At 54.8% G+C, this 23,037-nt stretch overlaps 2 protein-coding genes across 2 annotated transcripts in view; one reads left to right on the forward strand and one right to left on the reverse strand.

Moving 5' to 3' along the window:
- Positions 1-3,918: 3,918 nt before the first annotated feature.
- Positions 3,919-13,881, forward strand: C19H19orf81 (chromosome 19 C19orf81 homolog). Its single transcript, XM_068527161.1, has 6 exons — positions 3,919-3,998; positions 5,154-5,221; positions 11,187-11,259; positions 11,363-11,483; positions 12,694-12,833; positions 13,686-13,881. Exons 1-6 carry the CDS (start codon positions 3,919-3,921, stop codon positions 13,879-13,881), a joined length of 678 nt encoding a protein of 225 aa, XP_068383262.1.
- Positions 13,882-16,473: 2,592 nt separating this feature from the next.
- Positions 16,474-23,037, reverse strand: part of SHANK1 (SH3 and multiple ankyrin repeat domains 1) — a 46,038-nt gene continuing 39,474 nt past the window's right edge. The window contains exons 23-24 of the mRNA XM_068527834.1: positions 19,366-22,459; positions 16,474-17,388 (exon numbers count right to left, since the gene is read on the reverse strand). Coding sequence (XP_068383935.1) covers positions 16,668-17,388; positions 19,366-22,459 — 3,815 coding nt within the window. The 3' untranslated portion in view covers positions 16,474-16,667. The remainder of the gene's footprint in view (positions 17,389-19,365; positions 22,460-23,037) is intronic.

Genomic DNA, 23,037 nt, shown 5'->3' on the forward strand with positions numbered 1-23,037 from the left:
CCCGTAGAGGTGACTTGGAGCCCCCTCACCACCCCCAGTCTTCCTCAGTGCTGCCCCCTGCCTCTCAGTGACACCCATATAAATATAATCTCCAAGTAAAAAATTGCTGCTTCTTCTGCAAATACTTTAAGACAAGTCCCCTAGGCCCTCCCTTTAATTAGATAATCCGCCCAACTCATGCCTATGTATACATGTTGCAGTCACCATCATATTTCTGAATGCCCCAGAAATGCCTTCCGGGTTCACTCCGAATCCTATCCTCAGTGCTTCTTGTATTCTCCCGGATGGACCTACATTTGCACCCAGGGAAGCTTGCATGGGGGGGTGGTGCACCCACAGATATGTGCACACAAGTGCAGGCACCCCAAATACCACTCTCACAGCCAGACCTCCGCCCAGGGTCCACAGGCAGCTGTGTTCCACAGGGAGAGACACACAGAAGGAGTATGCAGCAATGCACACTTTCAGAGATGTGCACACAGATGGGCTTGTCAGACTCCCATGACATGTTCCCAAAGAGGCACTTGGGTATCAAGGAATAGCTGTAGTGCATTGGTTGTGTGTGTGACTTTGGAAGTGGGGTACCTGAGTTCAAATCCCAGCTCTTTCATCATTTGTGGCCTTGGGTGAATAACTTACATTCTTGGTGCCTCAGTTTCCCCATCTGTAAAAGAGGGTAATCTTCTTTTTTTCTAATTTTTTTTTATTGGGAGGGTAATCTTTTTTAAAACCCACCTCATTAAGTTATTTCGAGGATTGAATTAAATTCACCAGAGATGCTTAGAGAAAATGGTTAATGTTTACTGTTGTCATAATTAGTAATTACATGCATTTGCTCATGGACTCCTTCACTGCATTTTACAAGTGAGGAAATTAAGGCTCAGAGAGGGGAAGTGCCCTGCCCAAGGTCACACAGCTGGGAGGTGTCAGAGTTGAGATTCAAAGCCATGTGGTCCGGCTCTAGACTCCTTGCGTTCAGCCTACATTGTTTGCATATAGGAAGTTTAAGGACCTTGCCTGTCATCACCACCAGGGGTGTAGAAGAGCGCAGAGCACTGGACAGGGAACCAGGAGACAGAGACATTCGTTCCATTCAATCCACGCACCCAATTTGATAGATACTTACTGAGCATCTACTGACTGCCAGGCACTGTTCTAGGCACCAAGGATTTGGCTGGGAACAAAGCAGACAAAAATCCCAGCCTTGGGAGGACTCATGGTCTAGTGGTGGAGACAGGTGGTCATTAAATAACTCCATATGGGTATCAATGTTAGGAAGGAAAGTCCAGGGCGCTGTGTGTCTGAGAAGGAGGTCAATGGAAGGCTTCTCTGAGCAAGTGACATTTGAGTTGGCATAAGCGAGGTGAAGATGGGGGAGGGGAGAGGACTGCTCCAGGGAGAGGGGACAGTCCATGCAAAGCCTGGGGTAGGAGCGAGTTTGGCACATGGAGGAGGACTGATGAGCACATAAGCTCCATGGGGGGTAGCACTTTTGTTTACTGCTGTGTCCCCGCTGCCTGATATGGTGCCTGGCACACAGTAGGCACTCAATTAATATTGGTTGGTTGAATGAATGAACAAGTGGATGGATAACTAGAGAAGTGTATGTATGTATGTATGTATGAGTTGGATGGGTGGATGGATGGATAGCTGAATGAGTGGATGAGTGGATCGTTGGATGGATGCATGCATGCATCCATGCAGGAGTGAACGGATGAGTTTGCAAAGTACCTACAGATTCACACACAAATGTGCCTGCAAACAAACGCAGACACACACCCAGAGACATGCACGTTGTGTGTAAACACAGATTCACCTCTTCTCCTGGTGCTACCCTGGGAGAACAAACACCAAGAACAGAGGTAGACCAAGCTGGCCATGGCCTGTGTGGTTGAGGATGAAGGAAGGCAAACCCTCTAACCAGAGCTACAGCCAGCCCCCCCGCCCCCAACTGCGGCGCTGACATAATTTCTGGAATAGAAGGAAAATGCTGATTCAGGGATTTGTGTCCCGGGCTGCCTGCCAGGCCAGGGAGTGGGACAGGGATGGCCCAAGAGAGTTGGGGTGAGTGGCAGAGGGAGGCAGGTGGGGCTAAGGCAGAAAGACCGGGAAGGAGGTAGAGAGAGAAACAGAGAGATGGCAAAATAAAGTGATGGACACAGAGAGAGAGACACACACACACGGACAGATAGAGACATGCAGAAAGGTATAGAGACACAGAGAATGAGAGACAAAGAAAGTCAGAGGCACGTGATGTAAAAATTCAAATTCAGACACACAGAGAGATGAGGAAGGGTTCCAGAGACAAGTAGAGAGAGGAAGAAAAATAATGGAGACACAGAGAGATGGGAACTTAAGGGACCCAGACACCAGAGGGAAAAAGAGAGAGAGAGAGCCAGACGCACACACACACATACACACACACACACACACATACAGATGCAGAGAGAGAGAGAAAGACAAAGACACCCAAAGAAGGAAGAAGAGAGAGATCCAGAAGAGGCAGCTAAAGCTGGTTACAGAGGTAAAGAACTCTGGAAAGGGAGCAACCTTCAACTGAGTGCCTCCTGTGTGCCTGGCTCACATGAGGGGGCTTGTTGTATCGTGCTTTATTTAAGCACCATTAGCCCTTCAAGGCAGCATTATTGGTAAGAGATGAGGAAACCAAGGCTCAGAGAGGGAAAGACATTTGCCCAAGTTTGCACAGCCTGGGCATGGCGTTTGATGCTAGCCTGTTTGACTACAGAGTCCATATTCTCTTCTTCATCCTATGTTACCTCATGCAGACCAAGAGACACAGGGCAGTGGGCTTAGGGGGTACTGAGTGTGAGTCACAGCGATAGAGGGAAATCGTCACTTGTTTATTCATTCAACATACATGTTCCGCACTTCCCTGATGCTGGAGAGCCAGAGATGAGTCAGGGGCCCTTGGTCTGGAGGGGGAGGCAGACACAGTCCCAAATTCCTGAGCAAGACAGGCAGAGTGCACATTGTTCAGAGATCTGAAAAAAAAAAAAAAAAAGAGCAGATAAAGAACATGCAGAGGATGGAGACAGAAAACACAACTGGTAGGAGGAGGAGTCAGAGAAGGCTTCCTGGAGGAGGGGGCACTTGAGCTTCTTATGAAAGGATGAGGGCGTTTGGGCACCAGGAAAAGGGCAGAAGGCAGCATGTGGAGAGTGGAGACAGGAGTGAGGGGTGGGAGGGATTAATTAAATAAAGTAATTAATAAAAGGTGACTGAAGAATGTTTGAAGGTATGAGGTGAGAGAGGAAGCTGGGACCAGATCATGCAGCTCGGAGCCATGGGAGGGCTGAGAGCAGGGGAGGGGCAGGGTCATCTCCAAGTGCAGAAAGACCCCTCTGAAACCTTGTGGGAGGGGAATGAGGGGGGAGAGACTGGAGGATGTGAGGGCAAGGAGGCTGGGGCGAAGGTCCAGGAAGGAGAAGACCTTGAAACCTGAGTGGGTGTGGGGCTGTGGGAATGAAGAGAAGAAATAGCAGAGTCAGGAGGCAGAAGGGATAGAGTTTGGAGACTGATGGGCTGTGGGGGCTAGGTGTGCCTGTGGTCATGAGAATGAAAGATGTCTCCTGTCCTATGGGGATGGACTTGGCAACTGGAAGTGAAGGACAGCCTGTTGGGAGAGAAAAAGACATAAGGATGCCAACAGGGAGTCAGGGCCACAGAGGAACTGGGTCTGGAAATTAGTCCATTTAAGTCTGGACTGTTGTAATTGCCGATGACAGAAACGCAAATAACCTGAGCATAAGAGGGAATTAATTGGGTGGATGAGGGCTTGAGGGACAGCTAGATCTAGGTGTCTTCAATCATCCTCAGGAATCTGTCTGCATCTTTGGTTTCTGCTTTCCTCGTGTTGTCTTTGCTTTCAGGCAGGCTCTCTCCCCATGTGGCGATGTGATGGTCCCCAGCAGCTCCAACCTAGGCTCCGACCAGCCTGGCAACCTCATTGGAAAAAGAAAGATCCTCTTTTGTAACAGGTCCGGCAAAAGTCCAAGGGTTAAATCTGTATCCTACGTTGATTTTTAAGCTCATCCCTGGACAAATGACTCAGAAAATCAAGGTGCTACTGCCTAACAAGCAGAGAATCAATGTTTATCAAGCAGGAATAACTGACAGTTAAGGCAGAGACCAGATGAATTCGAGAGAAGACTAGAGATACAGGTAACAGAGACAGACTGGGGAGATAGACAAAATAACTGAAAAAGTCTGCGCTCCTCTCCCATGGTTCCTGCTGAGAGCTCTGCAGACACAAAGAAGGGATGCCCAGTGGGCACCTCTGTGGCTAAACTCCTTCACTCCTTCCCTTGGGGTCAGGAGCCCCCAGCCCCTCCCCCATCCACTGGAGGTACCATGGCAACCAGGCCCCCTGCTCACCTTTCCCTCCTCCATATAGAACCCAGTTTCTGTTTGAATCTCACCTGTACCTAACCAGTTCTTGTGTGAAACAGGGATGAGTGGAGGGCAAGTGGGAACAGAAAAGGGATGACAGAGGGAGGGAAGGCAAGGAGCCCAGCAGAGGCAGCCATGAGAGAAGAGGGATGGGGAGAGAGGGCAAAAGGAGAATGGGAGAGATGGGGAGAGAGGTAGGGAGGCAGAGAGGGGGTGATAGGGTTAGAGAGAGGCAGAAAACTGTGAAGAGAGAGAGGGACAGGGGGCTGGGGAGATGTTGGGGAAACTGATGGAGGAGACTGGGGAGATGGAACAAGGGAAGGGGAGAGATGTGGGGAGAAAGAGGGCAGAGAAATCAAGGGAAAGAGTGGAGGAGAGATGGGGAGAGAGATGAGGAGAGATCAGGATAAAGAGATGGGGAGAGAGGGAGGGAGGGAGTGGGGCAGAGAAATGGGGAGTGGATGAGGAAGAGAGTGCGAGAGGGGTGGGGGAAGAAACTCGAGGAGACTGGGAGACATTGAGGAGGAGGCAGGAAAGTGGGAAAGAAATAATTGGGGCACACAGGGAGTCCCAGAGGTTAAGGGAACCTGGATTTCCATGTGGTCTCAGCCTTCCATATTTTTTTCCCGGGGCTTCAAAGACAAGAAAGAGGAAGCAGCAGTGGGGAGAAGGAACTGGGGTGGGTGGCCCAGGCAGAGCTCCTCTCCCCATCCTCCTGAGACAACCCCTACCCACTTTCTCAGGCTGCAACACGAGGTGGAACCCCTCTGCTCCTCCACCATGGGCAACCCCAGCATGCACAGGGAGGCAGGTACTGAGCCGTGTCTGTTTGTGTGTTTGTATCCAAGTGTGGGGTTGGGCGGGTGGGGTCCTTCATCTGAGCATTGTGTCACAGCCCTGGCTTTCAGTGTGACCTTAAGTGAGTCACTGGCCTTCCAAAGAAAGAGCTACCCCAAATTCTTATGTCTACCAGATTCCTGAGCAGTACCCTTTAGACCTCAAACTACATTTCCCATGAGGCTTTTCAGTTCCCTGACCAATGTTCTGGACCCAGAACTACATTTCCCATGAATCTCTGGGGCCGTAACAACTCTTCTGAGGCCATTATCCCCCATAGACTCCCTGCCCTGGTCCCTCACACTCTCCTTGTCTCCCACACTGACCTCAGCATCTTCTCCCAAAGCCACTCCTCCTCCCTGCTTCCCATGTTTGAATGGTGCTAACCCAGTCTAGACCCAGTCTAGACCCCAGGCTTTGTTCCCCCACTCCCATTACCTCCACAGCCATCAGTCCCAGCCCCATCTTCCTGCTTACTCTCTCTGCCCTGTCCCTACTTCTCTTTCCCCACAGCCCCAGCTCAGGTCTTGTCCTCTTCCGTTGGACCCTTTCTCCACCTAACTCCCTGGTCTCCAGTTTCTCCCCTCCAGCCCATCCCCCACATAGCTCCAGAGGAGCCTTTCTGACACCCAGCACTAACCCTGTCTCTCCCTTGCTCACAGCTCTCCCATGTTGCCCATCACTCCCAGGGTAGAGTCTTAGCCCCTCAAGCTGGTGTTTGAGGCCCGGTGTGGCCTGACGCTAGCTGACAGGCTCATATTCCAGGGTTCCCTACTTCTACTCTACTTTAGCACAGCTCATTCATTCATTCACTCATTCAACATTTCTCAAGTAATATCTTGGTGAGGATTCATTTGGCTAGCAGGTAATAGAAAATTGGACTTAATGCAGTATAAAAATAGGAAAGTCATTTGTCTCACTCAAAAAGAAGCCCAGAGGTGGATCAGGGTTTGTGTTTGGTTGGGTCAGCAGCTCAGTGAATGTCACTGAGAAGCCAGTTTCTATGTCCCTGCTTTTTGGTCTGGGATATATCCCCTTTGCACACCAGCTTGCATACCTCATGGTTACAAAATGGCTGCCACAGTTTCAGGCATCACTTCCAGAGGTCTTCACTTTAAGAACCCCCAATAATCTCTCCTCACATCTCATTGGCCAGCACTAAGTCATCCACTCACTCTTGTCTCAACCCCTGGCAAAAGGAACGAGATTATCATGATTATTTTAGTCAGTGGGGCTACGCATCAGGTGGGAGAAACGTTTTTAAAAAACCTATACCTAATCCTACTTCAGGTCCCAATTAACCAGAATCTCTAGCGCGGTGGGGCCTAGCAACTACAGTTTTTGAATGCTTGCCAGGTAATTATGATGAACAGTAAGGGTCAGAAGGCATTGGTTTACACTGGATGGGATATCCCTGAGGATACTGGGGCTTGGTCAGCCTCACCGGGTTGCATGGGTGGGGAATAGACACTCCTCAAATGGAGGAAGAAGGATGGGAATGGCTGACGGGGTCTCCTTCCTAGGGGTCGGCTATAAGCACCTCTTCTGTGCCAGGTGCTAGGCTAGGCATAGCAAATGCTCTAGTGGCAAAACAGACAGTTTCTCTGTCCTCAGGTCTCTTTTAGTGTCTTTGAAGACCTCTTTCATTTGGAGACGCCCCACCCCACATCATCTCTAACCTAGACTGAGGCACCCATCTGATAAGTATACTTTATGTGTAGCTCCAGAAAAGATGAGTGAAATTGAGTTGACCAGTTGGCTCGTTTTGCAGATCAATATTTGTTCATTTCAGTTTTGCTGTTTTCTTTGTGGTGTTTTGAAACCAATAACACTTTTAGCTTGTCAGGTTGCAAACTTTGGCTTAGGCCATTAGAAAGCCTATGGGTCCCAAGTGTTTTGCCTATAGTAATGAATGAAATGACCCAGCTGGTTCTCATGCAAGGAGGACAGACATGAAACACACCATCTCACAGATAATTAATAACCTACAATTGCAATAAGCACTCCTTAGCCTTGGACCTGAAGAGAATTCTGGGAATATTCTCTTTCGCTTAGAGACCTTGGCACCCACCCCCCGCCCCCACCCCGTGGTCCCTGTGCATAAAACATCCCTTTCTCTGCCATTTCTTTATTTGGCAAACTCCTCCTTTATCCCTTAAGTCTTTTTTTTTTCTACTATTTTTAAAAATACATCTTTATTGGAGTATAATTGCTTCACAATACTGTGTTAGTTTCTGTTGTACATCAAAGTGAATCAGCCATATGCATACATATGTCCCCATATCCCCTCCCTCTTGAGCCTCCCTCCCATCCTCCCTATCCCACTCCTATCCCTTAAGTCTTGCTGTAGACATCGCCTCCTCTAAGGAGCCTTCCCTGATTGCCCCCAGACTGGGCTTCCTCTCCACCTCGTGACACGTCCACTGTAGCAAGTATTGCCCTTTATAGTGAACACTTCCCCCACCAGGCTGGAAGCTCTTGGAGGGCAGGCTGGGGTCTCATTAATCTCTTGGTCTGCAGCAGTCTCCAAGGTACACAGGAGGCCTTGGAGATGCCTGTTGAAGTTTGAAAGTGTCGTGTTTCCTCAATTATTCAATAAGTATTTATTTTTAAATTTATACCTTTACTAAGTTACACATATACTTTGAAACAAATATATTAAAATCACAGTTGTAATTTAGAAATCTTTATTTCTAATGCCACATTTCATGAGAAACAGTTTTATTCACATTTTAAACATACACCTTTGATGCTGCTAGAGTCAGTTTTTTAGCCATTTCACACACATTTCCAGGGCATATAATTTTATTTCTAAGTTACTTGTGATAGACATTTAAAAGATTTTTTTCTATTATGGAAAATTTCAAACATACACAAAAATAGAGACAATGTAATTTTGCTAATCTTGTTTCATCTAAGCAACCTCCCCACACACACTTTCTGGGGGGACATTCTATAGGACAAATTTGTTTTAAAGAAAATCCCAGACATAATTCCTTTTCACCCATAAATACTTAAGCATGTGTTTCTAACTGCTAAGGATTTTTAGAAAACAGACCTACCATGCCATTAATTCCACCTAACAAATTCACAATTTTTCTTGAATATCGTCTCGTACCTAGTACATATTTAAAATTTCCCTAATTATTTAAAAATTTTATTTTTCACAGTTGGTTTGTTTTAATTAAGACCCAAAGTTGACATATTGCATTTGATGGTTATATTCCTTCAGTCTTTATTCAATAAATACTTACAACTAGGTGCCTGGCGCTTTGCTAGATGCCAAGAGCGAAAGACAAGTCCCTGACCTCATGCTGCTCACATTATAATTAGAGACTCATAGAAGTAAATGTAAAATTGCAACTGTGATGAGAGCAAATACATGGTGTCATGAGTTCATGACAGGAACTGTTCACACACTTAGGGAGACTTGATGAGCTAAGTGAGGGGGAGGAGAGTTCCACGTGGAGTCAGAGCATGTGCCAAGGTCCTGTGGCAGGAGGGAGCATGGAGAGTTCAAGTCACAGAAGGGCAATGTTTCTGGAATGCAGCAAGTGAGGAGGACGATAGTGTCTGATCAGGCTTAAGACATCAGCAGGGTCTGGTCATGTGTGATCTTGGTCTTAATTTATCCCAATGACAATGAGAAGTCCTGGGAGGGTTTTGAGGAAATGGAGACGGCTATGTGGTCAGATCTACATTTCAAAATGCTTCTGATGGGGTGAATGAAGAGGGAGAGAGAGATATATATTGAGAAGTTAGGAAGCTGTTGTCTAGACAATAGTGGGGTGAGAAGCAGCAGACTGGGGGATTGAGAACACAGATTCTGGATCCAGTGCCTAGATTTTTATCCTGATTCTATCACTTGGCCTGTGTGACCTTGGGCAAGTCACTTAAGTTCTCTGTGCCTCCGTTTCATCCTTTGTTAAACTACACTATCTCAGAAGGCTGTTTTGAAGATTCAGTGGAAAAAACTTTAAAAGGTGCTTGGCTTTTTAAAGGGGGCTGTAAACACGTAGTTATTATTATTGTTAAGTGGACAGATTTGAGAAGGAGATTACTATGTTGGAGGGATGGAAGGGAGGCCAGCATGGCTGGAGAAAAATGATCAGAGAGGTCATCAGAGTGACCACACGCAGGGCAGGTGCTTCTCAAAGGGGATCTTGCTAAAATGCAGACTCTCACCCAATAGGTCTGGGGTGGACCCTGAAATGCTCCCCAGACCACACATTGAGGAATGAGTCCCCATCACAGGGAGAACTTTATCCTGAAGGCAAGAGGAAGCCTCTGGCGGTTTGTAAGCCTCTGGTGGTGCTGAGAGGAAAAGATCACCCTAGCTGCCCTGCCAAAACAGATGGGAGGTGGAAGAACAGGGACCAGAGAGGGGGGCTTACTATGGTACAAGCTAAGCTGTGCTGATGTGCTGAAGCCAAAGACCGCTAGGAGCATAGCTGGGGCATAGCCCTGTGCTGGAGAGAGCCTGTCCCAGCTCACAAGAGCCGAGTGGTGAATTTTGCAAGCTGGTTGTGAAAACCATGGGTAGCATAAAATTGGTCAGGAAACTGGCAGATGCTGAGAGAGAGAGAGAGGACATTTACCAGCACGCCACTGAGTTTACTGAATGAGGGAGATAGTAACACATCAATGTCTGAGTAAGAGGTTTTTAGACACCTGGGCTGAGTTAGGTGACTTGGGGAGGAATCAGGAAAGCAGGCTTTGCTCTGGATCGGATGCTGGCAGGAAGCAGAGGCAAGTCCATGACATGAGAGCAATCAGAATGGCACTAACACTGGTTGGGAAAAAAGCGGCATCAGCCCTGAGCCAAGAGGGGGATATTTGGTCAGTTTTGTGGTTTGGGCAGCGTCGATGTTGTGTTGTGTTGAGACATGACTCCAGAGGGGTCTTATTTTTATCTTGGTCCATCATGGTCACAGAGTGACCTTGGCTGCTCTTGGTATTCTGTGAAATTCCTTATGTCCGAAGGGAGGGCACCAGGGTCTCTCTGGGAGTGCCAGGCCAGCTCCTGGCTGTCAGGGGTTGCTTTCTGCTTTTTTCAGCTACTGTAACAAAGAGACCCTCAAACTCAATGGCGTTAAGAAAACAGTTGGTTTCTCTCTCGTGTAAGAGGAGGAAGGTGGTCTGGATGGGTGGGATATCTCAGCCCCACGAGAATACAGGGACCCATGGCGCTCCATCATCTCTAGCAAGAATAAAGCTGGCTAATTGCTACATGCACATTCCAGTCCAAGGGAAGGGGCACTGAGTTTAAGCCAAGAAAATTTCTCTTAAGCAAATGATTCCAAAGTTGCACCCTTCCCTTCTGCTAACAATGTTGGCGAGAACTTGGTCATGTGGCCACACCTAGCTGCAAGGGAGGCTGGGAACTGTTGTTTCCAGCTGGATAAAACTCTAGGATTGTAGAGGAAAGGGAAATGGATTATGTGGGACAACTAGCAGTTGGCCATAAAAGAGACCAGTTAGTTGATGGAGGGGTTGTGTAGAAGAGCCCAGATTTGAGAGCTGTTATGAATCAAGTTCCAATCAGGAGGCCAGTTCTGAGAGTGTTGGAAAAACCACAAACTGGATTCAAATGCTGCTGCAGGGAAGAAGGTAGGCTGGGGTGATTGGAATAGGAAGCAAAAAGGAGCAAGTCCTTTCCTTTTCCTCCTGCCTTGCAGTCTCCCTCTAGCACCCCCTTTAGGCAGAGCCTAACAGGACCCCAACTGTCCGAGTGGAAATGGGGTTGGTAGAGTCCCAGCCCTGGGGTATCGGACAGCTGGGTGGTGTAGGTCGGAGTTTGGGGCTGAGAGACAACAGCTTAATAACTGGCAGAAGAGCCATCCTGGGGGTGGCACGGACAGTCATTTGGTGATGCTGTTTAAGTGGGATGATGTGCGAGGAGCGTTCAAGGCAGCTGAGACTGGGATTTCCATCCGCAGGAGCACTTCTTGTGGACCTAGAGACCCTAGAGGAGACGCAGGCTCGGAGCCTGGGCAGACCTGTCAAATCCTCGTGAGTGGTCCCTGGCCCCGTGATTTCTGATCTCAGCTCCTCTGAGTGCGATGGCATGGACCCCTGACTTTGGGAGGTCCCTGTCCGCTGGCTGTCTTCCCAGGAAGCAGTATCTGCGCCAGGTCATTGCAGAATACGAGGCGCTGGACCGAGAGCTCCCATACATCCGCAAGTTCCCCGTGCCACCTGCCGCCCAGCCCCTCTGTCTGTGCATGGAGACCTCAGTGAGTGTCCCCCCACCAACCCCCATGATCCCAGGCCCCTGGTGGCGTGGTGGGAAGGACACAGGCTCAGAAGTGAGGTGGACGGGGTTTGAATCCAGGTTCTGCAGCTTATCGGCTGTGGGCTTGGCACCAGGATAAGTGGCTGAAAATTGATTGTGAATTTGTCAAAGCGTTCATCATCAAATTTATCACTGCTGACCCCAGAGGGGAGACCGAGAGGCAGAGAGAGGGGACGCTGAGGACAGAGGGGAGGGGACACTGAGGACAGAGGGAGTCCCGCTAATTCACTTATTATGAAATTCTGTAAAATTTACAGATATCGCAAAAATTCATTTCAAAAAGCCCGTTTTTTGACAAATTCAGTGACGTGGTTATTCGGTGTATGGATCCTTTGGGCATTCCTGCCTCAGAGGAGGCGTCTATTAAGGTCTCACCCATTTGAGAATTAAACAAGGCTTGCCAGGCACAAGCCTCGGAAGTGTTTCCTCAGCTGATCTGTGTGACTTGACCTCAACACAGGGACTGCTGTTCTTGTTTATGGGACCAGTGCCCACCCTATTGCTCCTCTTCTTTGTGTTTTTGAACATGAGACACACACACACACACACACACACACACACCCAACATACACATCCAAGGCTTGCCTTCCTGCAGGTGACCAATTTCATGATTTCACTGTGGTTTCTCAGCAATTTTATGTGTCATGACATATGGCATCGCCTTCGACATGGTGATCTCAGACTGAAGGCGTGATTAATGATCAATATATGTTTCTGAATGTAAAACAGATTGACAAGATGTCAAATCCTCCTACGATCCTTATTTTTTGAGAACTGAATAGTTCTTAAAATGCTAATATGACTATAAAAGGACAAATTTACGGCTTAAATCCTTGCGGAAATCTTCAAGGTCTGCCTAAATCTCGCCATCCAACGCAGGTTGCTGGAAAAGTTTTCAGTAGATCGGCAAAGTTGGCCAAATTGGTGAATCATTCAGTCAACTGTTCATTGACTTTTGGCAAATCGGTTTGGTGAGAACTGATTTTTTTTTTGGAGAATGACCTAGAATGGCAGTAGATGCCTTTCTACCTGAAAGATTCCTATCCTCCCCGCTCTGGCAGGCTCTGCAGGTGGGGTCTCGGGTGGGGACTTCCGCACCCGGACTGAACTCCGGGTGTCACTGACTGAGGTTCTCTCTCCGACCTCCGCAGCCCGAAGAGGACCTTACCCACCTGGAGGTGCTGGAGGCGCTGGAGGCCGAGTTCCCCGGGGCCATGGAGAGCGGGCGTGTGAGCAGCATCCGCTTTGAGAACATGAACGTCATCTGTGGGACTGCCGGGCGCCGGGACCGGTGAGCCTTTGGCGGGGGGCAGGGCCTGGAGCGACCGGGAGGGGCAGGACCGCGGTGAACGCGATGGGGGAGCCGGGAGGGGAGTGAGGGCGGTGAGAGGTGGGGCGGGGCGGAGGCTCTGAGTGGGCGTGGCCGGGAGCTCATAGGCGATGTGAGCCAACAGTAAGCTCCGTGAGGGGCGGGGCGGAGAAGTGAGGGCAGTGAGGGGGCGGGGCCAGGGGCGCCCGGAGAATGGCTTGGTGGGTATAAGGATCCAGACCCTGCTGAGAGTGAGAGCCGAGAAGGGGCTAAGGCGAGAGTGGGCGCAGTGAAGGGGCAGGGTCAGGTGAGATCGGAAAGAAGGTGGGATTTGGAGTGAGAAACCGGACTTTCAGTGACCCGGGTGGTGACGGGGATGCGCAAGACCGAGGTGTGTGGTCGGAGCATGAGAAACAGCTCTGAGCGGGAGCGTAGCCGGGACTGGGCGCTTTGCAGGGGCGGGGCCAGAGTGATCGGGTGGGCCTGGAGTGTCTAGTTGGGGGCGGGGCCGGGCCTGAAAGCCACACTGAAGGGGCGGGACCTGGAGTTGCTGGATGAGGATAGGGCCCTGGAGCGGCGGTTTAAAAAGATGGAGCTTCGACAGAGCCAGGCTGAGAGAGAAGACGGGACCTAGACTGACCCAGGTGAGGGTCGACGTACAGATTGACCTCGGCGAGAGTGCAGGGTTGGAGAGTTTAGGGATGTAGTGACGGGTTGAGGGACTGGAGTTGGTAAACGAACAGGGACTAGGCAGGGACTCTGGGACAATCAAAGCCAGCGATTCCCCTTCCGTCTCCGCCCCGCCCCTCTCCTCTTGGCCTTGCCCCCTTGCAGGTGGCTCATCACGGTCACGGACTTCCAGACTCGCTCGCGCCTACTGCGCTCGGGGCTCCGCCTCCGCGGGCTCCAGCACCCTCTCGTGCGCCACGACGAACTGCTGCTGGGCGATTACCGCCTGCACCTGCGCCGCTCCCTGGTCCGACGGCGCATGCTCGAGGCTCTGGGGGCGGAGCCGACCGAGGAAGACTGACGTTTGGGGGCGGGCCCCGGCTGCGCCTGCGCACCGCCCAGCGGGCTCAGGCGACCCACCCGGAACCCCGAAGGAAAGGGGCGTTGCCTTCCCAGGAAGGAGGCGGGGTCGGCTCGAGGGGGTGGATACTGTGAGTTTAATTATAAAGAATGACCTGGTACAAAAGCCATTTCTCTCTGCAAAATCTTGGTGGGGAGTCAGGGGGTGGGAGGTGATGGGGGGTAGGGACGAACCCCCATGATATAATCCCGCCTCCCTAATCTTCCCCCCGTCCCTGGAAATGGACGCCTGGGTCCCAGTCCCTTGAGGGATGAACTCTGAGGCCCGAGAGAGGGAAGACCCGGGCGCCGGGGCTTTGAACGCGTGCGGTCCTTGTCCCAGCGAGAACCAGACGTCCTCATCCGCCCCCCTCCTCTTCCTCCTCCCACCCCCCCTTGGAAGACAGTTCTCGGGCTTTTATTTCAGGTTTTTTTCTGGATTTTTTTGTGTGTGTTCTAGTTTTTTTTTTTTTTTTTTTTGTATTTTCCTTTGTTATCGTTCCTCTTTTTGCTTTGTCTCTTCTCTTCGCCCCGCGCTGCCCCCCGTCCAGTCCCTTCCCCCTCCCCACCCCAACCTCCCCTCCCCCCTCCCCACCCCCCATACCCTCCCCAACCCCGCGGCACCCATCCAGAATGAACAAGCCCTTGATAGACGGGCGCCGCGCAGGCCCCCTGCGGACGGGGGGCATCCTGCGGACAAGGGGGAGGGGGCGGGTAGGGGCCCAGCGCGACCTCCGCCCCCCTCCTCGCCACCCCTCCCCCCTCCCACGACCCTCCCACACGGTTCCCCGCAGATCCCTGACGTGGTGAGGGGAGAGGGCTGCAAGCACCCTCCCCCCGTGGACGGAGCGCCCCCGCCTCGGGGGTAGAGGGCAGCAGAGGGGGAATGGGATTGGGGGAAGGAGGGGGAGCTCTCTTCTTTGGCAGCTGAACATGGTGGGGGGAACCTGAGGGCGATGCCCTCCCCCCTTCGCCCACAGTAGGGGAGGGGGTTTTCCAGGGGAAGGGGTGGCTTAAAATTCCCAAGCCCTAGGAATAAAGGGAGGGGGAGGCGTGCAGGAAGGAACAGCCATGCTGGAGGGAGGGGTTTCTTGAAGAGCCAGAAAGGTTAGGAGATGAGGGAGCGGTGTCTTCGTGCAAAATGGATGGACCGGAAGGCTGGGAGAGCGAGAGGAGGGAGGAGGGGAGAGGGCCAAGCCCGGGGCAGGGAGAGGAAGTATGGAAGCAAAGTGGGCAAGAAGTGAGTGTGCGTAGGGTCTTCTCTTGCCAGAAGGAGAAAAAGAGCGGAAAGAGCTGAGAGAATAGGCAGAGTGTGAATGACCGGAAGAGCTGGTCTTTCGGGACCAAAAAAAAAAAAAGTGCCAGGAAAAGAAACAATACAGCCCAAGAGCGCGTGTGCAATGAGATGAGTGTGCAAAAAGAAAGAGGTAGTAGAGTTCCCCAAGGGAGATGGAAAAAGTCACCCAGGAGCTGACAAGAACAAGTAGAAATTCAAGAATGAGTGTGCCAGCAGGGCCATGAAAGGCAAGAACATTGTTCAAGGAAGAGAAGAAAGCTTCGGGAGAGCAGTGGACGGACGTGCTGGGGAGGGTGAGTGCGCAAGAGCGAGCATGCAAGAAGGTTCACCCAAGAGTTGACAATGGAGACGGACAAGGATTTGGGAAAGAAAGGTGCAAGGGAGTCAGGAGCCTGGCAAAGCGGAGAGGCATGAGCACTTGCGAGAGATTCGGTTCCTGGGGGTTCCTGGGAGGCACGGGTGCAAGCAACAGTGGGAGAGGGGGAGGGGCAAGGAGGGGCGTCAGTGCCCCTGTGAGGGAGGGGTGAGTAGGGTGAGAATGCGGGGTTGCAAGAATAAGAGGGGAAAGTGCTTGAAGAGAATGGAGGTGAGAGTGTCGGGAGAGGCGCACAGTCTGTGAGAGGGTGAGGAAAAGGGTGTCCCAAGTGTGTCTGCAGCAAGGGCCCAGAGATTTTTCGGGAGTGAGGGGTGGAAGGGAGGGCGCCCCGGAGGAAGCGTGTGCAAGCAAGAGTCTGAGAGAGCAGGGGGTGTGGAGCGTGGGGAAAGAGACGCATGGCGTGCCAGGGAAACAGCATGAGCTGGAGAGCTGAGGGGGCCTCGCAAGCCGGAAGTGAAGGCGAAGTGTGCAAGACAGTGAGAGGGCAAGTTTGTGCAAAATCGTAGCCCAGGGAGGGGGGAGAGGTGAGCAGGCATGCAAAGGAGAGTGCAAGAGCCTGGGGGGGCTGCTGTGTGTGCTGGGGAGAGGGGAGGGTGGGGAGAGCCGAGGGGCATGGAGAGGGGGGGAAGGGTTGTTAGAGGGTGGCAGGTGGTGGAATCTGAGGGCATCCCCTTCCCCTGCGGCCTGGGGGACGACCCCCATCCGGTCAGGCTCCGGGCTGACCCTCTATGGCTCTGTCTGTCCCCTCCTCCCCAGAATTGACCCTTCCCTCCTTCTTCATCCCCCTCTGTGATTTCTTCCATCCCACCCCCCCCCACTCCACTCCCCGCTTCACACACACACACACACACACACACACACACACACAGTCTTGTGTCAGCTGCCCCCTCCTGTGAGGTGCCAATGTCTGGCCAGATCAGGCCACCTGGTGACCTCCGGCCTTGGGAGACAAGAGTCAGGGTGCAGTTTTAGCAGAGTCCCTGGCCCGGGGAGAGAATGAAGGTCAGGGTTCAGAGGTCAAGAGGCCAGCAGGCTCAGGGGTTCCGTGGACGGGCTGGTCCGTCCGGGCCAGCCATCACCTCTCCAGGAAAAATTTGAGAGCCCGGTCGATGTTCATGCGGTGGCCCACCCTGGTCACCCCCAGATCGACGTAGTCCTCCTTGGTCAAGGCGGGCAGGTGGGAGCCATCGATCTCGTGGTCCAGGAACCGGGCTCGGTGCTCAGCCAAGCCCAGCCACTCAAGCCAATCAGCCACGTCGAACTTGGTCCAGAACCCCAGAGGTTTAGCGCTGAACGGCTTGTCCGGGGGCAGGGAAAGCAGGCGGGTCGGTGAGAGGGAGCGGGAGGCCCCTGACAAGGCCCCACCGAGCCCCCCGGACATCCCGGGGTGCGGTGGCACGAAGACAGGGGCGAAGGGGTCAGCCGAGCCTCCTGCCCCTCCGGTGGGGGAGCCGCGCATGTCAAAGAGGCCCGGGTAGAGGGGTCCAGAAGGCAGGATGGGCAGGGAGGAGGGCCGGGGTGCAGGGCTGACCTTGTGCTCCGAGGCGGGCAGCAGTGACGGGCTAGGGGCCCGGCGGAGCAAAGGTGGCCGCATCTCGAACTCCACGCCCTGGAGGTGGCGGGCGGACGTGGAGGAGGAGGAGGAGGCCGAAGGCGAGGTGGCCCCCGGGGCTGCAGCGGCTGAAGCGGACACCCCGGTTCCTGTGGGGAGTGGCGGCAGAGGTGGTTTGGACCAGTTCTGAAACAGGCTGCTGACAGGTTTGGAGAGAAGCGAGGACTGGGAGTCTTCAGAGAGTCTGGAATGTGACAACGGGGCAGGGGTGGAGGAGAAGGGTTGCGGGGGGGGGGGGGGGTGCAAAGGCGGGTGAGAAAGAGGCAGAGGTCAAGATATAGGGAGAGGAAGAGAGACATGGGGCAGGGGTAGAGAGTTGGAGGAGAGAGATGGGGAGAGATCGAAGGAGCAAGCGAGGGGGTAAGATGGATGTCAGGACAGAAAATGAAGGGAGAGAAAAATGAGAGGACAGGGAGAGGGTGACAGTCAAGAGAGATGAAAGAAAAAGAGACATTAAGTGATAATAATAATAATCACCACCACTTACTGATGCTCACGTGTGCCAGGCATTGTTCTAAGTGCTTTTACATATCGCCATCTCAATGGAATCCCCGTGACAGCCCTGATGCAGGTTACTATTATTATCAGCAGCACAGAGAGGTTAAGTAACTTGCCTAAGGACACACAGCCAGGAAGTGGCAGAGCCCGGTTATATGGCACCAAAGTCTGAGCTCTTAACCACTACCCTATACTGCCTTTCCGGGTATGGCCAGTCACAGCAGAGTGGAAGACAGGGAGACAGTGAGAGAGGAACAAAAAGAGGATGAGCATTCAAGGGAGAGAGATGGAAGGGGACAGGGGACAGAGAGAGAGAGAGAGAGAGAGAGAGAGAGGTGAGGAGAGGGAGATGAAAGAGAGAAGAAACAAGGGGAGGAAAAGGTTCCCCTCATCCCTTTAGCTCCCTCCAGAACAGTCCCTGCCTCAGGGCCTTTGAACAGTTCCCTCTGCCTAGCTCTCTCTTCCCCCAGGGAGCCAAACGATTTGCTCCCTTCCCTCCTCCAGTCTCTGCTCAGCTCGCCTGTTATTTGAGAGACTTTCTCTAACCATCGCGTGATTGCATTTTTTTCCCTAGGATGATGACAGTGATTTTGTTTATTGCCTGGCCCCCACCTCTGCCTCATTAGGCTGTGAGGTCTATGAGGGAAATGCTTTGCTTGTTTTGTCCATTGTGGGGTCCCTCTCACCCTGAAGGGCACCCGGTACAGAATAGATGGCAAATCAATTATTGGTGGATCTGTTAACTAAATCGAGCGTCCTTTCCTCTACCCAGAAGACTTAAGAATCGTCAATGAGATGCCTTAAGATCTCAAAGACCTCAAAAACCACCTCAGGATATCACCGTGTGGATATCAAACCCTCGAGGAGAATTTAGAGTGAGTTCTGCAGAAGAACAAGAGGATTAAAAAAAAAAAACCTCTCCCCACTCGCTCTGTGTGTCTGAATCAGGAATGTGACTCTATACTTTCCCTAAGATTAGAAGGTCTTGAATGAGCTTGAACTCTGTGGCAATTCCAACTCGCTAGCTGCTTTAGAAAACTTCTGCGTCTTCCCGGATTTCTCCCTCTATACTTGCTGGGCTTTTGTAAGAGACCCCTCCCCTCCCCCATCTCATGGTACAACAATGGCCTCAAAAACCCTTTTAGAAGGGTTCTATGCTGTCCCTCTTCTACAGAGAGGTGGATTCCTTTGCCTAAGGTCACCCAGTTAGAAAGTGCGGGGCTGGAACCAGGATCCAAAAAAGCCTGGCTCCAGAACCACACTTGTAACCACCGACCGTGCCCTAAAGCATCTTGTCTTGACCAACGCGGGGCTCAAGGGACTTGAAGATTTCAGGGATTGTCAGAACTGACAACCCACCAAGGAAACAGACATTGGGCAAGTTGTGCTCCAATCTCCTTTGTTGATCACTCTTTTTGTTCATCATGGAATGTGGGTTGTCATGGTGACGGGAGACGACCACAGAAGCTACTGAGATAAAGGGAAATTTAAAGTGGCCGGGAAAGCATGCTTCTTTGAGGGCAAACTTCTCCAAGCCAGCCCGGCCTCTGTGTCCTTTCTACCACCTGGGACCCTAAAGGGACACAGCTATGTGGAAGACGGTCTCTGCTACCCACAGCCAGCCCCTCTGGCCTCCACTGCCAACCTCCAGCCCCCGGCTCACCTCTGCCGCTGCAGGGAGGAAGTCCTCTCGGGGACGTAGCTGGCTCCCCCGTGGTGGCCGTCCCCGCTTCCCCCGCCGCCTCCCCGGGCCCAGGGCAGAGCGCCACCAGCTGCCGAGGAGCCCCCAAACTGCTGAAGCTTGGAGCTGAGTTCACTGATGATGCTGGCTTTTACTGTGGCCAAGGCTGAGGCCTGAGGCTGGGCTAAGGGCCCAGGCAGGGGTGGTGGCGGTGGACCCGGGCCCTCCTCCCAGGGCAGCAGCTTCCGAGGCAGGGAGGAGGCGGATGGCAAGGGCACCGGTGGGCCTTCTGGCTCTACAGCCCCTGGACCGCCGGCCACACCTGCCGTCGAAGGTCCTGAGCAAGCACTCAGGGCCAGCAGCCCATCGGTTCCAGCCCCCGTCACCGAGACGGTGGGGCTGGTGGGAGTGACAGGGTCTCGGAGTCCCCCACCGGGGCCAGGCCGCAGGCCTCCACTGGCCCCAAGCGCCCGGCCCCGGAGCTTAGAGGGAGTCATGAGCTGCGGTGGGTATGGTGGGCCAGGAGGACCGCTGCCCCCGAAGGCCTGGCCGTCCAGGTAGGCCACATACGTGTCCAGAAGCTCCGGCCCACTGGCCACACTGGCCACCCCGCCCCCAGCCCCGCCTTCGGCAGACAGGCTGCTCAGCGTGGACGCGCTGCTGATGGTCTCCAGCGGGTGGTCACTGCTGCTCCGGCTGTCCACCTCCTCGATACCAGAATCTGTGCCAGCTGGAGGGTCCGGGCCAGGCTGTGGGGCAGGGGGAGGCGGGGCGGCTGGGGCTGCTGGGCCCGGCGGAGGCGCGTCCCCAGCAGCTGCGGGGCCCGCCTGGGTCAGCGTGGCCACCTCGCTGTCATAGGAAGTCAGGCTGGATGCGGTGGAATCCAGCGTGGGAGGGGCGGCGGCCACGGCAGGGGGCGGGGCAGGGGGCGCTGGGCTGGTCGGGGTGGGTGGGTCCGGCAGCGGGTGGGGAGGCCCAGGCGTGAGGGGCGAATCGGGCTTCTCAAAGCTGTTGGAGAACTCCAGGGGCGGGGGCAGCGGTTCCACAAAGAGAAATTCGCCGTCTTCCACGTCCACCGAGGGGGCGGGGGGCGGCAGGACCAGCAGGGGGAGCCCGTTCTCGTCACTGCCCCGCGGGGAGGTCGGCGAGGGGGCCACGGACCGGCGTGGGCTGGGCGGCGGGATCCCCGGCCCGTCCTCCGAGGGGGGCCCCCTTCCCCCCGCCCCAGTGGCCCGGGGCTGGCAGTTCTCGAGGAACCGCACGTGGAGGGGCAGCCGCTCGGGCTCCTCCGGGGCTGCGGACCTCCAGGCCTTGCTCACCCCGGGGTGCGGGGCGGGGGGCTCGGACCCCAGCTGCAGCAGGAGGGGCCCGACCCCGGGGGCGGTGGGGGGCAGGCGGTGCAGCAGGGAGCGTCGGGCAGCTGGCGGGCTGGCCGGAAGGGACTTCTCCTGGCTGCCCAGCCCGGCCCGGTAGCCCAGCTCCCGGCGGGCCGGGTCCGGCGGCGGGGCTCCCCAGAGACGCAGCACTGGCTCGTGGTGGGCGTGGGGCGAGTGGTGGTGCGGCGTGGGCGGCGGAGCCTCGTAGCGGGGCGACGGGGGCCTCGGAGGGGGCTGGGGGGCCCCAGCGCCCTCCGCGGACTCCTTCAGCGCCCGCTCTCGGGCGGCCAGGGCCAGCCCGAGCGGGGAGGCTGGGTCCAGGGCCTTGCCCGTCAGCGGGTGGACCAGGGGCCGCGGCGGCAGGAAGCTGGTGAAGGCGCTGCTGCCTGCGCTGCTTCCGTAGGCCCGGCTGCCGGCTCCGTAGCCCCCGTAGCCGCCGCCACTCCCGGCGCCTGCGGACTCCAGCCGGAGGTAGGGCTCGGCCGAAAACATGCCTTCATCGATGGATTTGGAGTGGCGCAGCCGGGGGCCCGGGGGCGCCCCCGGGCCCAGCGAGCTCTCGCCGCCATCCTCGTCCCCCGTGTCGGTGGAGAGGAAGAGCGTAGACCGCCGGCGGGCTTCGTTCTGCCAGCCCCCCTCTCTCCGAGCCGCCCCGACCAGGGCCGCTCCGAACTGGCTGGTGAAATCGAGGGTGGCCGGGCCGCTGGGCGAGGCGGGGGCGGGCACGGGCGAGGGGGGCGGTGGCACTGGCGACATGGCCGGGGCGGGGCTCGGCGCGGAGGAGCCGCCGCCGCCGCCGCCCCCTCCGCCGCCCGCGGTCTCGGGCTGGGTCGGGGGCTCCGCCTCGGTGCTGCTGCCCTGGCTGCTGCGGCCGCTGCTACTGGTGGATGGAGCCTTGATGATGATGGTGGGGATGGGGATGGAGTTCTTTTCCGACGGGGCGGCCGCGGCCGGCGGCGGCTGCGGGGACGCCGGAGACGTGGGCGAGGGCGTGGGCGGGAGGCCGCCGCCCTTCTGGGGCTCGCCTTCGACTTTGGTCTGCTTGACGAGCGGGCCCTTGCGCCCGCGGCCCGAACGGGCCGGCACGTACATGGCCGCGCTGGCCGCCCGGGGAGGCAGCTGGAAGTAGCGCAGGGCCGGGGCCTGGGAGGAGCCGCTAACCCCGCCCCCGCTGCCGTGGTGCGACGGGGACAAGGCCCCCGGGGTCGCGCTGGGCCCGCCGCCCCGCCAGCCTCGCAGGCTGGGCTGGGGCCCCAGAGCCAGTCGGGGAGGGGGGTCTTCGGGGGAGCCGCCTGTCTCCATCTCCGGGGGATGCGGCGGGTGGGCGTGGTGGTGGTGTGGCTGGGGGGGCGGAGCGTGCGGCAGGTGGGGGGGCGGCGGGTGGTGCGCAGGGGGCAGGGCCCCGCCGTGGTACAAGCTCTTCTCACGGCTCCCTACACGGGTGTCAGGAGGGCAGGGCCCATCGAAGGACGACGGCGACGAGGCGGGGTGGGGGCCACCTGAGCCGGGGTTGAAGGGCGCTCCCCGGGGAGAGGGAGTGAGGCGGCCGGAGGAAGAGGGGGCTGGAGGTGTGCTGTAGGGGGGCTCTGGTGGGGACGTGGTGGGCGGCGGCGGGATGTCCTCCGAACCAGGCACAGACAGGCTGCGGCTGAACTTCATGGCTGGGGGTGCTAGGTAGGGTCTCTCATCTTCTGTAGCCCCTGGGAAGACACAGAGGATCCAGAAGCAGGGTGGGGATGGGAGGGGGTGGCCTCTCTGTTCCCCTGTCCCACAGAACTTCAATATTACAATGATAATAATGACACCAGTAGATGGTAAGAAGAACGTGGGTTAGTCTAGAGCTTACCCAGCTGTGATAAATCCAAATCCGCTTGATACAGTAATACAGGTTGTGCACTGCACAACAGCAAACGGCAGAGGGAGCAAGAGAGGTGTGTGGGTGTGTCTGTGTGTGTGTGTGGGGCGGGGGGGGGGGGGGGGGGGGATTCAGCTGAACTTCCTTCCAGGGCCAGGAGGGGGGCGCCTTTTCTAATTCGCCCAAAGGCGCGATATATGCTGGCGGTCGCTTGGGATGAGCAAAAATGGCTTGAGCCAGGAAGAGATATCGTGTTTCTGGGCATACTTATAGATTTCTTTTCATGTACATGCAGAAAAGAAATGGAATTAGCACATCAAATCTGTGATTTCACAGCACTGCTTAGGATGAGGCTAATATTTAAAAGAGGGAGCCAATTCATAGGTAAGAAATGTCAGGTAGATGTATAGGTTAACTGATATT

The sequence above is a fragment of the Eschrichtius robustus genome, chromosome 19, assembly GCF_028021215.1.
Source record: "Eschrichtius robustus isolate mEscRob2 chromosome 19, mEscRob2.pri, whole genome shotgun sequence".
Lineage (NCBI taxonomy): Eukaryota > Metazoa > Chordata > Mammalia > Artiodactyla > Eschrichtiidae > Eschrichtius > Eschrichtius robustus.

Excerpts from the sequence above, each read along its gene's own strand:
- C19H19orf81 (XM_068527161.1), top strand. The coding sequence starts at position 3,919 with ATGGTCCCCAGCAGCTCCAACCTAGGCTCCGACCAGCCTGGCAACCTC. Across the intron at positions 11,484-12,693 it reads GTCTGTGCATGGAGACCTCA|CCCGAAGAGGACCTTACCCA; the intron begins GTGAGTGTCCCC and ends CGACCTCCGCAG. Across the intron at positions 12,834-13,685 it reads ACTGCCGGGCGCCGGGACCG|GTGGCTCATCACGGTCACGG; the intron begins GTGAGCCTTTGG and ends GCCCCCTTGCAG.